This window comes from Balaenoptera borealis (assembly GCF_965194805.1).
Source record: "Balaenoptera borealis genome assembly, contig: HAP1_SCAFFOLD_358, whole genome shotgun sequence".
Taxonomy (NCBI): domain Eukaryota; kingdom Metazoa; phylum Chordata; class Mammalia; order Artiodactyla; family Balaenopteridae; genus Balaenoptera; species Balaenoptera borealis.
Genome location: NW_028123835.1, coordinates 8,281 through 24,120, shown reverse-complemented (window position 1 = coordinate 24,120; position 15,840 = coordinate 8,281). Strand labels below are relative to the sequence as shown.

The 15,840-nt window shown below is 41.5% G+C and overlaps 1 protein-coding gene across 2 annotated transcripts; it reads left to right on the top strand.

Annotated features, from left to right (window-relative positions):
* Positions 1-18: 18 nt before the first annotated feature.
* LOC309621370 (M-phase phosphoprotein 6-like) lies at positions 19-13,931 on the top strand. Of its 2 annotated transcripts, XM_082408884.1 has the most exons (6): positions 19-108; positions 2,037-2,113; positions 5,181-5,293; positions 10,437-10,527; positions 12,626-12,720; positions 13,180-13,931. In XM_082408884.1, the coding sequence occupies exons 3-6, from the start codon at positions 5,184-5,186 to the stop codon at positions 13,310-13,312; spliced, it is 429 nt and encodes a 142-aa protein (XP_082265010.1). In that variant the 5' UTR covers positions 19-108; positions 2,037-2,113; positions 5,181-5,183; the 3' UTR covers positions 13,313-13,931. The 2 variants fall into 2 exon arrangements, with proteins under 2 accessions (XP_082265010.1, XP_082265009.1); XM_082408883.1 differs by lacking the exon at positions 2,037-2,113 and having other exon boundaries at positions 40-108.
* Positions 13,932-15,840: the final 1,909 nt, after the last annotated feature.

The window sequence follows — 15,840 nt, the reverse complement described above, 5'->3', positions numbered from 1 at the left end:
AGCACTGCGCAGGCGCGGCGGACCTAGTGGCGGAGCGCGGCGGCTGGGGTGATCAGTATGGCGGCCGAGTGCAAAACGAAGTTGTCCAAGAACCTGCTGCGCATGAAGGTGCGGGGACGCGAGGGATGCGGGTCGGGCGGCGGGAGTACCCGGTCTTCCAGACGTGGTTAGAGCCGAGGCGGCGGGCGTATGGGGGCATTCGAGAGGCCCCGGAGGACCTCCAGCTCTCGCGGTCATTCATTCACTTAGCGCCTGCTCTGCGTTAGGCACTGGGAACCGGATTAGAAATCCGTCGGATTCTCTTTTAAAGCCCGCGGCCGGATAGGAGAGACGCCTAAGCAGGCAATTAGAATGCAGTGTACTAAGTGCAGTGATGCTAGAGTCGCCGGAAGCCCCTGGAACTTGGGCTTCTGAGGAAAGTGGCGTCTAGTAGAGACTGGAGGGTAGGAGGGAGGGTTGGGTGCATAGCGGCATAGACTGTGGGGAAAGCGAGTTCAGAACCCTGAGAGGTAAAACCCCCGAAATCCGTTATTTCCAAGAACTAGAGGTCATTCAGTATGTCTGGAAAGCAAGTAGCAAGAAATGGGCCTGGAAAAGGAGACAGTAATCACAAGATGCAAGGACTTTTAGGCCAGGTTAAGGATTTTTTTCTTTATCTTGTGAGCATTGGGAAGCAGTTGAGCACCGGGGAAAGTATCATTAGCTGTGCTTTTTACTTTTCACCGTTACTTTAACTGTCCAGTGGAGAATACATTGGTGAAAGAAAGACCCGACAAGGGACCAAACTGCAGTCCTAAACGACCAGCTAGAACTGATGATCTGGGTGAGGGGTTTCAGGTGATGGTGGGAATGGAGAGAATTTTAAGAGTTGAGGTGAAAGTGAATTATGTCACCCAACTTGAAAGAAAAGTGATTTTCAGATTTGAAATTGAATCAGTTTAACCAAATAATTTCGGAGTTGTGTGGGGGAAGACAAGGGTGTATGAAATTAATACAGGAATTAAAACAAGAGAAAGACCCAAACCTTAAAACTTAATAGTAGTGGCAAACATGCTATGTGGTAGACATTCAGTGCTTTGCATATTATAACGTGTGAAATCCACGTAATAACCTTTTGAGGTGGGCACGATTATTATCCCTCTCTTACAGCTGAGGCACCTGAAACAAGAAGTAGGTAACTTGCCCAAAGTTACACGGCTAATAAAGAGTATTGGCAGGACTTAAACTCAGTCAGTCTGGCTTCAAAGCCCTTGCTCTTAATTACTATCTGTACTGCTTGTCGCTGAACACCACTCATAGATGCAGACTGTTAGCTGTCATGTTTACAGAATAATGGAATTTCCAGTGAAAGGAAGCAAGGCATGAATAATGTTTTGAAAGACTGGAGAGTAAACGTTGCATGTGCAAGACATGAGTGGAGTTGAGCTAGGGTGTAACTCGGGATGAATAGGGAGAGTGAGGGTGCAGGGTAAATCATAGCATTATTTATCATTTCTAAAGTACTTCTTTCAAGCATATTAGCAAAATTTGAATCTTTACTGAACAGAGTTTTTGTTTTTGCTTATGGTTTGTAACATCACGTAAGCTTCAGAGAAGTGGATTGGCAAAGCAGACACTGAAAAGATTTTAGCAGTTGTTTTAGCTCTTGGAATAAGTCAAGTGAAGATGTGCTGGGTAATTAGGGCTCAGACCAACTATCTGACTCTGGAATTAGGAAGGAAGAAGTTAACTTAAAAAAATTATCCACCCCTACTTGAGTGATTGGGGAAGACACAACTGGACATTGGAAGCAGAGGAAAGAGAAAAAAATTACCCAGGTTCTCTATGTGGGTTAGCAACTTCAGCCATTGATGAGAAAGAACTTACTGGCAGGATAGCAGGAGACACAATATATACAGATAGAGTGGGGTATCCTTTGAGAAGCAATGGAGCAGCTGCATTAGGTTTCCTTATCTAGCGTAGCTGTTCAGCCAGAGCTAACTGTAGAGTAGGAATGAGAGGGCTGAGGATTTAATATTGACTCATTTGTTTTCTAGTGTACTCGACTTCCTCTGTCTTGGTCAGCTACTGGGGGCTGGAGGGTGATCCTGACCAGAAGTAGAAAGTAAAGGAGGTAGGTGGAAGGTCTGTCAGTATGATGGAATGGTTGTAGAGAGGGTACTTACTTGTGATTTTAGCTCTTTTGGACTCTTAAGACAGAAATTAGTGAATTTTTTCTGTAAAGAGACTTTAGTCTTGTGGGCCAAACGGCCACTGTTACAACTACTCAGCTCTTCCATTGTGGCTCAGAACCAAATGAATGTGACCTTGTTCTAGTAAAGCTTTATTCACAACAATATACATCCAGCCTAAGGACTGTACTAGTTTGTGAGACCTGCCCTAGGCCGTCAGTTGTGAGTAAAGTTAAATCACTATCTTTAGAGTATGTTCTTAGATGCTGTAGAGTCAGGAGAATTGGGGAGTTGCTTGATTCATATTCACAGGATGATCTGTCCTTTCCATGTGTACAGAATGTGTGTGTGTGTGTGTTTGTGTATTTTGTATACCATAAATAATATCTACCTGACTAAAATTAGGAGGTAAAAGGGCAGTTGGGCAGGATTGGTGAGTTTCACCACCAAGAGTATAAGTGATGAAATGAGGCATCTAGGTTTAAAGAGAACCATCCAAGAAAGGGAGTCTGGAAAAATAAGACAAGTCTAGACTCACGTTCAGAGAAAATTTATTGAGTTCTTCTCAGGTACCAAGTTATGCCTGAGTACCAGTAATACAAGATGAACAAAAGACATGGTCTACTCTTCATAATCTTAGTCTTTTGGGAGGTGCAGAAAAAGCATAATGAGCCAGTGTTCATAAGGCTGTCTTAGAAGTAGGGAAAGGTATTCTTTTATGGGAACAGACCTGAGAAGAGCTTGGCCAAAAAAGTCAGGGAAGGCCCAAAGGACACATGCTCTGGGCCTTCCCAGAGGAATATTTTGCCAGGCAGAAAATTGAAGCATGATGTTGAGTAGCAGAGGCAGAAGGAGTGGGAAGTACAGGGTATGCATTACAGAAATTGCCAGTTCTTCTTTCCTGTGGTGAGGCTATAGACACAGAGGTGAAAGGATGAGGACCACAAAACACTTCAGATAGATTGCAAACATTTCTTTTATGTTTATTTAAAATAATGATAGATTCACAAGAAGTTGCAAAAAATGTAGAGAGATGCCGTGCCCACTTCACCTCCCTGTCTTATATTGCTAGAGTACAGTGCAAAGCCAGGAAATGGACAGTGGTACAATCCACAGAGCCTGCTCAGATTTCACTGTTTTACCTGCACTCCTTCGTGTGTGGGGGCAGGTGTATGTGAGAGTGTTTATCATGTGTAGATTCATGTAACCATTACCACATTCAGGATACAGAATTGTTCCGTCACCACCAAGTTCCCTTGACCGACCCCTTTGTAGCCACGCCCACTCCCTTCTATCATGCCTAACCTCTGACAACCACGGATCTGTTCCCATTCCTATAATTGTGTTACTTCAAAGATGTTGTAGAAATGTAATCATTACAATGTGTAACCTTTTGAGATTGACTTTTTTCACTCAGCGTAATTCACTTGAGATCCTTCTAGGTTATTGAGTCAATCAGTAGTTCCTTTTTATTGGTGAGTAATATTCTATGCTATGGACGTACCATATACTTAACCATTCACCTCTTGAAGAGTATTTTGGTTCTTTCCAGTTTGGGACTATTGCATATAGAGCTGCTGTGAATATTCTTGTATAACTTTTTGAGTGAATGTAAGTTTTCATTCCCTGGGATAAATGCCCAAGAGGACAGTTGCTGGGTTCTATGGTAAGTGTATGTTTACTTGTGTAAGAAATTGTCAAGCTATTTTCCACAGAGGTTATACCATTTTACTTTCCCTCCAGCAGTGTAGGAGTGATCCAGTTTCTCTACATCATCATCAGAACTTGATGTTATCACTGTATTTTATTTGTGAACATTTTTCAAGTTTTTTCATTTCTTTTTGTAGCCATTGGTAAAGCCCTTATGCCTAAAAATGCTTGTGTTTTTGGAAGTGCTGGAGTAGAGGGGAAAGTAATATGGAGCCTGGATAAGGGAAATAAATGGGGATTAATGGAAACCAGTGGACCCCTAGACCTAACTTCTGGGATGCTCCTGGATGTTTTCTGAATTTATTTTTTCCCGTATTGATACTTTATCATTTTGCTGCAGTTAACTTCTTGGTTTGTTCATCTGTCTCCTGAGGAAATATAGCTATTGTTTGTGCTAGGAAGAGACTAACAGCAGGACTGGCCTGTTTTGAGTTGAGTTTCTGCAGATTTTAGAGTAAAGGGCAGCCATAGAGTTGAGCGTTTCAGAGGATAGATGTAAGTGAAGAGCAGCGGGGTTACAGATACAGCTTTGCTGCCATCTGTGTTCACAGAGCCCTTACAATGCATCATTCGTCGTGCTGGTACTGACGGAGATGATCCAAACACAGTCCCTGCCCTGAAGGTCTTCAGAAAAAACAGATACTCAAGAAATTAAAATGTCCTGAGACTAGTTGAAGCTGCCATGGGAAGCTTCTAGGAAAGAGATGCTGATTTCGCCTGCAGCTGTCAGGGACAATTTTACAGAGTTGGAGTAGCTTTACCTATGTCAGAAGGGCTAGAAGTTGGCCAGGTGGAAGGACTTGAGAAGGGCATTACGAATCCAGGTCAGCAGGTGCGAAGGCCGATGGGCTTCCCAGGTCAGAGAGACATTCAGATAGTACTGAGCATCCTCTCCTTTGTGCCCCCCTCACTTTCTGTCTCAAGCTGCCTGTCCTGCTCTGTGGATCAGTCTTTTGTCTTAGCCCTTGCTCACTGGCTATTATGTAAAACTGAAATATTTAACGTGATACTTACTGAATACAGTGGGGGTTTTTTGCCTGTTTCATTAAATCAGAAAAACTAAAATGTGGTAAAGCTCTTTTAAAGTCTTCTAAAGGAAGTACACATGTTGCTTTTTCTGTGCTCTCGCAGGCTCCCTCCTGAAGTGATGTCATCAAGGGCAGGGCTAAGCTGCTTGGTCACCCCACCCCCACCCACGAGACGGGATTCCCAGAGAAATGAGGGAGGGCAGGTTGAGTTTTCCTCAACTGGAAGTTGGGAAAAATAGTTGCTGACACTGATTTTGTTTCGTTTTGACAGTTCATGCAAAGGGGACTGGACTCAGAAACCAAGAAACAACTAGAAGAGGAAGAAAAGAAAATCATTAGTGAAGAGCACTGGTACTTGGATTTGCCCGAGCTTAAAGAGAAAGAGTAGGTTTTTTATGAGACTTTGGACATTCAAAGGGAAATCCCTTTAAATGCGATTGATCATTGCATGACATAAAACCCATGAAATAGTATCTATTCAGTTTCTTGAACTAGCCTTGCAAATTTTTTTTTAATTATTAAGTCTATAAGAGTTCTAGTTTGATTTATACATTTTTATTGGTCCTCGGCCGTCATTTATAACAAACATCATTCTTTTTTTTACATTGAATAAAGGAATCCAGCCTGTATGTCTCTGGTAATAACTGGAGACCTTTTATGAGAATCAGTAACGTGCTCTGTATCATATTAAGTTCTGAACATTAGATGTGTTCTTCAAGCCTCTCCAGTTTTGTTTCAGTAACAGAGTTCTCCATTAGGCTGAGCTTTGTAAAGGCAGGTCAAGAATGTTTTGTTTATTTTCTTTTTTTTAAATTTTTGCTCTTAATACCAGTCATCTTAGCTAAGATGAATTGAGTCTATAGTGTGTTCTAGGAACTGGGCTAAGCACTTTACATCTCTTAATTATTTAATCCTCATAGCAAACTTGAGAGCTGGCTACTATCCTTCCATCCATTTTATAGTTGATGAAACTGAAGCTTAAGGGAGGGTAACTAGGCCAGGGTCACCAGCTAGTCGTTACTGAAGCTGGATAACACACTAGATCATTTCTCTTCCACCTCTAAGCTTGGTTGATGCATGATAAATTTTGAATGAAGGAGTGACGGGTCACATCATCAATTAATTCTTCTGAATTCTTCTGGAAGCTATTTATCATTTCTCCTTGATGCTTTTCTTACCTTGGTAACCTCTGTGGTATGGCAGTTTTATTTAAATTTTGTCAAATGACTGAAGATGCTGCTTATTGTCTCCAGGCCCATTTATGTCTTTCCTTTCCATACCTTATAATTTATTTTTTTCTTTTTAACACATTGTTTTTCATGGTTCATTTGGCAGACTTTTTCTGAATCTTTTCTGGAAGGTTAGACATCCTTCTCTAAAGGTAGAAAGTACGTCCCACCAGGAGGAATGGAAGGAAGGTACTTTGTTTTCTCTGCTTGCTTCTCAACTTGCTTTTCTCTTGCTTCTCAGAGGAAGCAAGATGTTAGTGAGGAGGGAGAAGATGATGCTGAAGATGGTATGGATTTGGGAGCAGGGGTTGGTAGGAAGGGACCATTACTGGTAAGGAGCTATAATTTAATTTTATGCCTTGGCTAAACTTGCTCAAAGTTTTGCCACATGTTTTGTTACTTACTTTTATTGAAAAGCAAGACAGTTTGTATCCTGTTTTCAGTATTGTTTTTTTTTCCCCCAGCACAGCATATTAGTCCCAGAAAAATGACCTCTAGATTCCTTTCCTAGGGAGGTAGGTGTCTCAGTCTGTTCAGGTACTATAACAAAATACCACAGACTGGGAAGCTCATGAACAACAGAAATTTATTTCTCACAGTTCTGGAGGCTGGAATTTTAAGATCAAGATATCAGCATGGTCATGTTTTGATGATGGCCCTCTTCCTGGTTCATAGCAAGCGCCTTCTTGCTGTGTCCTCACCTGGTGGAAGTGGCTAGGGATCTCTGTGGGGTCTCTTTCCTAAGGCCCTAAACCCCTTCATGAAACCCCACACTCATGACTTAGGCACTTTCCAAAGGCCTCACCTCCTAGTACCATCATCTTTGAGGGTTAGGATTTTAACATACGAATTTGGGGGTGGGGGGGACACAAACATTCAGGCCATAGCAGTAAATAATAACCTTTTGCCCTCATTCAGTGTCCTATTTATGTATAGGAACGAATTATCAGTTTAGGATGTTGGCAGGAAGAGATGACACTGTCAAATTGGGTAATTTGAGGAGCGTATAACAGAGACCACCAAAGTGTGAGCAGGTGTAGGGAAGCCGCTGTGGACAGTGCAGCACCTTGGTGGCTTGTATAGTAGAAATAATTCCCACTCCAGGCCTGGAGGATCAAGGGGAGGGAATGGTTACTGAATCTAAAGGCAGGCTGTGTGGAGAGAGCATCTTACAAGAGCTGCTACCTTTACTTGAGGGCACGGCCAGCCCAAGTAATCCCATAGGAAGGGAGCCAGCCGTTCCAGACAGCAAAGGAGCCCTTCCATGTATTACATTCAGATCAGCCTCCCAAGGCATTGATGGTGGGGGGGTGGGGAGAGTGGGGAGTAGATCTGGAGGGGTCAATGGATGGTATGTCCCTGGGGTGTGTGTGTTTTAACACCCCAAATAAGGAGACAGTAGAATGGATTGGTTAGTTAAGTGCATGGGCTCTGGAGACAGGCAGACCTGGGTTTGCTGCCCACCTATGCTACTTGCTTACTTGGGATCTTGGACAAGTTATTGAACCTGTCTTCTGTCATTTGTATATTGGGTGTGATAACAGTATCTGTCACTTACATTAGGAGAAGTAAATGAGATAATGTGTGTGAAGCAGTGACCACAGTGCGCGGCATAAAGCACAAGAAATATTAGCAGTATATGTGTTTCCTTATACTTGAATATTATGAAATTCACCCACTCTTTTTGCTCATTTGTGTCTGTGAATCTTTACTTGGTATTGTCATCTGAGTTATACCAGAGGGTTACTGCTATCTGTGACACTGGAGAGTCCATGGTGTATATGCTCTGGGAGTCTAGAGGTTGCCATTCAGCTGCACTGGGCTATAAGTCAGTGACTGTGAGGGCCGTTCAGTGTTCATACCTCCCCTTATAGGACACCCCTAGCCAGTGACCAGGATATGTAGGGGGCTGAGGATCTGGCTTCTTTGTCTCAGCTTGGAACAACTGCAGGGCTTCCTAGAGTTCCTGGTAGGGGGTGAGGTCTTGGCATAGCCACGTTGCAAGTTAGCTTCTCCCTCAGCCCAGCCTTGCGGTCTTCATTTCCATAGAGGGGCATCTGCCACGCAGCACTCACCAGTAAAACTTCTGCACGTAGCTCTGTCTCAGAGTCTGTTTCCAGGGAACCTGACATAAAATACTTGGTGTAAATTTCTAGGAATAGAATTTACCAGATCCAAGATTTTGCTGTGTTGTGGCTATATGGTTTTTCTGCAAAGGATGTGCCCTGGTAGAGAGGATGTGAGTATAGCCATTTTAATTACTCCTTTGCCATAAGATGTTGTTTAAAAAGTATTTTTGCCTCCTGTGCTTCTCGTGCTTGTGCATTGTGGCCTGGTGAACTTCAAGAACTGTGAGGTCTGAGATTGACCCTACTTAACAAACTGACAAGTTAGCCTGCCACAGTTTCATGGATACTGGTGGAAGGTACGAGATTCCTGAGTCAGAGACAGAGGACTTTATTACTCACAGTACAGCAGGCAGCATGAGCATCACATTGGCATCATTTCCCCTAATCCCAGGGAGGAGGATGTGGCACCCACAGTAGGTTTGCATCACAGCAAAGTCCTGAGCTTAGGGAAACCTGAGTCTTTGATACTAGACTGCAGACAGACTTGCCCTTGGCTCCAAGGGAGGCCTTATCTTTATTATACTGGGCATTAAGCAAGTCTGCGCTTTGCTCCAGAGGAAGAATGAAGGCAAAGCTCTGCCTTTCAAAGCTGTTCACTGTGCATATATCCTTAAAAAGATACTTCGGAACAAAAGGGCATTTAGCGCCTCACTCACAAGGTGTGCTAAAATAAGAGCGACCCATAGAGAATTGTTTCTCAGCAGTGAGTTTTTGCCCTGTTTTGCCGTGCATATTATTTGTGGCTTTAGGCAAGTTTGTTTATTTTTTTCTGAGCAGTAGTTTCTCATCTGCAAAAATAGATGAATATTTCCCTTATTTGCTAACTGAATTAGTGTCGCTCATCATTGAAACTATGCTGTAGATAACAAAGCACTTATGCTCCTTTTTATATTAATGTTACAGTTCTTGGGCCAATAGAAACCCATGGGAAAACCCTCTGAGGGGCCAGTGGCCCTACTATGAATCCTTTCCTGGCCTTTGGGTCCACCTCTTGACTTAAGTGGATGCTTAAATGCATATGTATGGTGCTTCCCTGAGGGAGATGATTTACTGGGGACATTGGTGATGTTTTATCACCTGTACTTTACAAGAAACAAGATTGGCCAGTTGAAAGGGAATCCCTAGTTTATGGAAGAGGCTGAATAAAAAATTCAGGAGAACATGTGCCTAAATTCATTGGTTACAGTCGGAGGCCTGGTTTGGTACCAGTTGCTCCACTGTGGCCAGGAGTGGAATAACCTTCTTCATGTTTATCCATTGTATAAGTCTGTTATTTATTATCTGGCCCCCCTCTAGAATATACCCTCCATGAGAGCAGAGCCTCTCAGTAATGGCTGTCTCCCCAGCTCTAGAACAGTACCTGGCACACAGTTTGGTTTAACAAGTGTTTGCGGAGTGAGTGAATGAATGAGCGTATCTTGACAAGAAGCAGGGCAAGATTGCTTGACAAGGAACAATCTGCCATAAAGGCTAAGTATTTGCTTTCCTGGCTTGCTTTATGGTTGATTGCCGGGCTGTAGTCGGATATGCTTACCTGGAATTGGGGTCATAAACTGGTGACTCACGGGAGAATCCCTTTTGGAGACTGAAACATTCACACTTGCATCACATTTCCAGGGCAACAGTGCCTCCTGGATGCCCTCTCAGCAGCAGTGTCATTTTTACCAGGGTGGTTTTGTAGCATGAGTGTGGTTTGGAGTCAACCACCTAGCTACCCTGTTTCTGCCCATTCTCCAGTTCTGCTCATCCAGCTCTCCCATTGATTCTGTGAGATACCAGTATCCTTATAATAAATTACTTCTCTGCTGAAGTCATCCAGGGCCAGTTGTTATTTATAGCGAAGAGCTCCAAGTGAAACACTCTTTTAAAGCCACCTAGGACACTAATTTCTGCAGATTTAATAAAAACTTGGTGGGGGGTATAAATGTCAAGGAACCTTTGCTTCACTTTTGGAAAACTCAGGTGCCCTGCTGCTCTTGCCTCCTAATGCTTTTGTTGACCAAATTAATCAGTTTTTGTTTCTAATCCTAGGTTAGTAATATTACTGTATTTTTACTTGATTCCGCTGAGAACCATAAGATCTATTTTTCATTGGAAATCTTGACTTTTATTTGCTGTGCTTTGTTATAAGTAGTCATGGTATTAATACAGGTTTATTTTCTCGTCTAGGAGTTTCATAATAGAAGAGCAGAGTTTCTTGTTATGTGAAGATCTTCTCTATGGAAGAATGTCATTCAGAGGATTTAATCCTGAGGTTGAGGTATTAAATATAATTGCTTCACATTTAAGATTTTTGCAATTGAATTCTTTCTGCTAATAATTGGGTTTAGGTTTTTCTCCACCAGATACCATTTCTCCTCATTATATAGAAAATAACAAGCTTGAAATATTGCCATAGCTATTTAAAGAAATTATAGGCATTGCAGTCTAGTCTTATGATAGAATTGAGTAGATAATTTAATATAGCAGTGTACAGTCCTGGACAGTGCCACTGTTAAGTGTTAGAATTTTACCTCAGTTCTTTTGCAGGAATGTCAGGATTTTATTCATATGATGCTATTACAAAAAATTATTTTCTGGCATCTATAAATGTATCTTTTCTAGTGGAAAAAATGTTACTTAAAATTTGAGTAATTTGACTTTTTAATGGACAGGTTTTAATCCAAGCTTGTAAATAGATTTTTAAATGAATCTTTGGAAAGTTTGTCTGGAAACGAAATATTCAGCTTATAACTGAGATGTTCATTTTAATTTTCCTGCCTCGGGTTTGTAGAGAAGCACAAACCTTCGTTTAACAAGTAATTATTAGAACTCTGGCTTATATATTGAAAGCCATCCTGTCAGGTACTTGACCAACCACATGGAGGTTTGTGGTATAAAGCTTTCGTTTTGTAACTGTCACTTGAAGCCACGGTTTCTTAGCCCTGGCACTCTTGACGTTTGGGGCCAGGTTATTCTTTATGGTGGGGGCTTTCCTGTGCACTGTAGGATGTTGAGCAGCGTCCCTAGCTTCTGCCCTCTATCCACTAGATACATATATACACCCCAGCTGTGGGCCCCCAAAATGTGTCCAGACATTGCCAGAGGTCCCTTGGCAAGCAAAATCATAACCTGGTTGAAAACCAGTTCTCTCAGGATGCTTATAGGAACCACAGTTAACCAAACTAAATGCCAGGGTTTATTTAAAGATTGTAGGTTGATTTTCTTTTTTTTCCTTTTTTGAGGGGATATGATCATTAAGGTGTTAATTTTACTTTACACAGAATCAACACAAAGTGTTCGTTTTTAATATATTTCCTTGTTTGGGCCTGCTTAAAGCTTTAGATTAAGAAGACAAAGAGGACAATGGGGTAAAAGGGAAAAAAAGATAGCAAAGATTATGAATGGATGATACCCAGAGACTAGGGTATTGGGCGGGCAAGGACTCCAAAGTATGTCTGATACAGTGGGAAAAGGAGTTGATCTGGCCCTCCAGATTTGATGTGGGAAGTTATTAGAAAATGACTTTCATTACTGGCACTCTGTAACACTGAATATATTCTCTCTGGGAAAAGGTTTTGAACTGTTTGGCTTCCAGATCTGAGCTGTCATAAATTGTGAGAAAAGTTCAAGGTACCTGGTTATAAAAAGAATGATACCAACTTGAGAGTACTTACTTTATTATAAGCAGGGTAAACTTAGAACACATTTTTTAATATCTATGTGTTTCTAGTGATAAAGAAGGTAGTGTACTTTTTTTTTTTTAAGTCTGTCAGAGGATAACTATCAAGAAAAGGTTAACGTGAGAAAAAGAAATGAAGGAGAGACCCATGACACGTGGACATCATGTGGCAGTCAGTGCGTTATCCGCCCGCGTGTTCAGGGGTGAGGAAGGTCTCCCAGTTCTACCAGAGCCAGCCTTCCAGTTCTTCCAGCAGTTTGCTGCTCCCCTTCCCCAACCACCACCAAAAACTGCATTTAAAATTACTCTTGACTGTAGTGTTTCTCCCATTTGGCCCAAAGTTGGGAAGTTCAAAGGGTATCTGAAAGTTTACTTCTTCTTTCCCCCAATCACTAGAGTGTGTCAGCACTGTGCCTGCTTTAGATACAAGTAACTAATAAATTTATGATCTAAAATACATTTAAACTCATTAACAGCAAGTCTAATCTAGTGGAGCTTTGTCTTATTATTTTTTTTAATTCAGAGCTGGCTTCTATTAGCATATTGTAGAATAAAGTATTATAGAGAATCCCTTATAAATTTTGGTTAGTCGTGTAGATTCTGTGGCTTCTGTGTCTCTGCCTTCAAATACGTTTGACACCAGTTCGTTTAACAAGCTTTTTCCAGCCCTGCTAGTCCCCATTGTTGTATTTTTCAGAAATTAATGCTTCAGATGAATGCTAAGAACAAAGCAGAAGAAGTTGAAGAGGAAACAGTGGAGCTCGATGTGTCAGATGAAGAAATGGCTAGAAGGTAACTGTTACCTTGGACCAGCTTTATAATCTGAGCCCAGCATTCACTGGCTCTCACATGTGCACTCGTTCCACACGGTGACTGGTCTGCCATACCTTTGAAGGGAATACCCCAGCAGGAGGTCATCTTGGCTTAGTTATCTTCTAACATGGCCTGGGGCGGATTTATACCTGTCAAAGGCTGGCAAATTGAGGGCTTATTTCTAGTGCTGCTTCTAATACATATTCTAAAATATACATCTCAATTTATTTAGGATAATGCAAAACCAAAAAAAAAAAAACAGTGAAGAATTTAATCGTTCATAGAGAAGTTCATAAATTTTAAATCAGATGGTTTCTTTTCATCAAAGTTTTGATTTTTCTTATTCTTTGTTGCGTATTTGGTTTGATATTCTTGACAAGTCTTGATTCCTACCTTTTTTATTTGAAACTAAACTTGTTCTGTATATCATCTTAACAGATATGAGACCTTGGTGGGGACAATTGGGAAAAAGTTTGCCAAAAAAAGAGACCGTGCCAATTATGAAGAAGATGAAAATGGAGACATAAAACCAATTAAAACAAGGAAGATGTTCTTAAAGCCCCAAGATTAAAACGGATGCCTTAACATGTGGCTCAGGGTTGCCTTGTGAGAATTAGCACATTTTGGAACTCATTCTTTTGGTTCCTCTATAGTTATTAATGCTGTAATGTTTATTTGTAAAGACATGTATAATTTTGGAAACATGCTGTTTTTGGAACAGATGTGTGATGGATGTTATACATCCTTTGCTTAATGGTATTCATCAAGAGTGGATTTTTAACCCTTGATCTTCAACCATACATAGGTACGTGGTTGCTTCCTAAAGAATATTTTATCTCAGATTTTTTTTAATATAGTTCTCCAGTCACTGACCTTGAATTGACTCATGTAAACTAATACCAGTGTTTAAATTGCCCATATGTTTATAATCATGTCAAGTCAATTCATACATATATTTCGGAATCAAACGTCATGAGAATTTGTTATATGTAAATTCATCAAGAACAAACATGCCTCTCCAGGCTGAAGTATTTCCATGCTACCAAGTCAATGTCAGTGTGTGGAATTATGTTTTTTTGTTTAAAGCCTTTAATTAATTAAGGAAAAAAATTGTTCTGTAATAAATACCTGTTTTCATGTACTTTTCTTTCTCTTATACTTTCAAATAATAATTTTAGTCTAATTCAGTATTGGAGCTGTTGTCCAATTAGTAACTTCTAAAAAACAGCCATTAATTTAGAATATGGTGATGTATTAGGTTGAACCATAAGAAATTGCCTTTTATGGGTCAAAAACAATTATCGATTTTTGATAGTTCAGCCCAGTAGAATTTACCACCAAGCAGACCATCTCCTAATCTGAACCTTATTCTAAGTAGTAAATACAGAAGCCCATGGAATTAAGTGTGTAAGTGTGTCTGTCCATCTGGAGATATGTACCTAGGACATCTAGGAAATACTGATTTCATCTAATTATGTTCCCAGCAATTAAATGAGGTGCATTTCTCCTCTTTCTCTGAATCTCCTTAGATTCAGATTACTCTGTGACCTCAGTTCTCTGGTGAGTTATGAAAAGGTTGTGACTTTGAAGTTAATCTGACTCTAATTCATTGTGAAGGTGAGGACAGTGCACCTTCTGGCTCCCTACATCCTGGGGCAGAAGCTCGAAGTTTTTCACAGTGCTTCGCCGGAACCACAATCCATGGATTTATGGAATCCCTCATGATATTCTGCACAGCCTTACTTCCGATAGCTGAACCCATTTCCCAATAGAAGAAGTGGAGCAGTGGGCTTGTGCCTCTGGAATTCACTGGTCTGAGCACATACCCCAACACCCAGGAGCGGTGGGTGTAATAGGATGGTGGAAGGGTCTACTGAAGATTCAGTCACAGCCCTAGGTGGGGTACAACACTCCATCTTACAAAATGTAATTTATGTTTTGAACCACTCACCACTCAGATGGGGCTGTTGCTGTCATCATGGTCAGAATGTATGGTCTGGAATCAACAGAGGCAGAGGGAGTGGCTCCTCTCACTCACAGTTTTGACCTCCATTGTTTGGAGATCTGGGTTCCCAAGGAAGGTGTGCTCCCACCAGGGAGGACAACAGTGGTCCCATTAAGACAGAAATTGAAACAATCTGGTCATTTTGCCAGTAAGTCAGTGGGCAAAGAAGTTTACTCTCCTGGCTGGTGCATGTGACCTTGGGAGCACAGGGACGTTTGCGTTGTTCCTACACAATGGGTGATGAAGAAGGCTGTCAAACCCAGAGCATTCTCCAGGGCATCGTGGTTAGCACTTCCATGTCCAGTGACACATTTTAATGGACAACTACAACCTCAGAGGTGGGAACGATTTCAACCCTTTAGGCTATGAAGTCTTGGGTCACCCTGGCAGGTGTCAACCCTGAGCAGTTGAGATGCTGGCTGAGGAAAGAGGAAACATGGAGTGTGTAGGGAAAGAATGAAGGTTATTAACTTGCGACCCTGACAGCCTTGCGACCAATTACAGGAACAAGTTACGGAGCAGTTTCACATCTTTTCTTCCTTGGTGCGTGTGTGTACTAACTTCTCTCCCCTCCTTCCTCTTATTATTGTGTACATTTTTTTAAAGAGTGTTAACTTTGTTCCTAGCCTTGAGATAATAGAATATTCAGATGGGTCTATGACTAAAGTCCAGGTGTAACTGACAGGAGATAAGATGAATAGTGTGACTGTTTCCCAGAAACGGATACAATGTCTGCTGGGATTTTGGAGAATGAGTGAGAACATCTTTTGTACAAAGGATGTTTGCAATTTGTTAGGTAGAAACGGAGTTTTTCTTCTGGGAAGTTTAATCACGTTTAGAAGCGTGTGTGTGCGTGCGTGTGTTCATGCGTGCGTGTATGCTGAATGGCCCAAGGGACAGACTGTTGCAAATATTAACCTGTTGTTTCTCAGATTCAAACACTCTTCTATACTCAGCTTTTGATGCTGGGCTGGCACTAGGCAAACACCATTTCTCATTCGCCAGCTGCCTCCTTACTAGGATCAGCCAATGGAGCCCAGAAGGAGACAGCAAAGCTAGAGGGGGAAGAAAGGGCTTGGCCCTTCCTGTCTGAT

What these genes read in the sequence shown, in the direction of transcription:
- LOC309621370 (XM_082408883.1), top strand. Translation starts at nt 58, where the DNA reads ATGGCGGCCGAGTGCAAAACGAAGTTGTCCAAGAACCTGCTGCGCATG. An exon ending in CCCGAGCTTAAAGAGAAAGA is followed by an intron (nt 5,294 to 10,436) that starts GTAGGTTTTTTA and finishes TTTCTCGTCTAG; the next exon opens with GAGTTTCATAATAGAAGAGC. An exon ending in GATGAAGAAATGGCTAGAAG is followed by an intron (nt 12,721 to 13,179) that starts GTAACTGTTACC and finishes TCATCTTAACAG; the next exon opens with ATATGAGACCTTGGTGGGGA.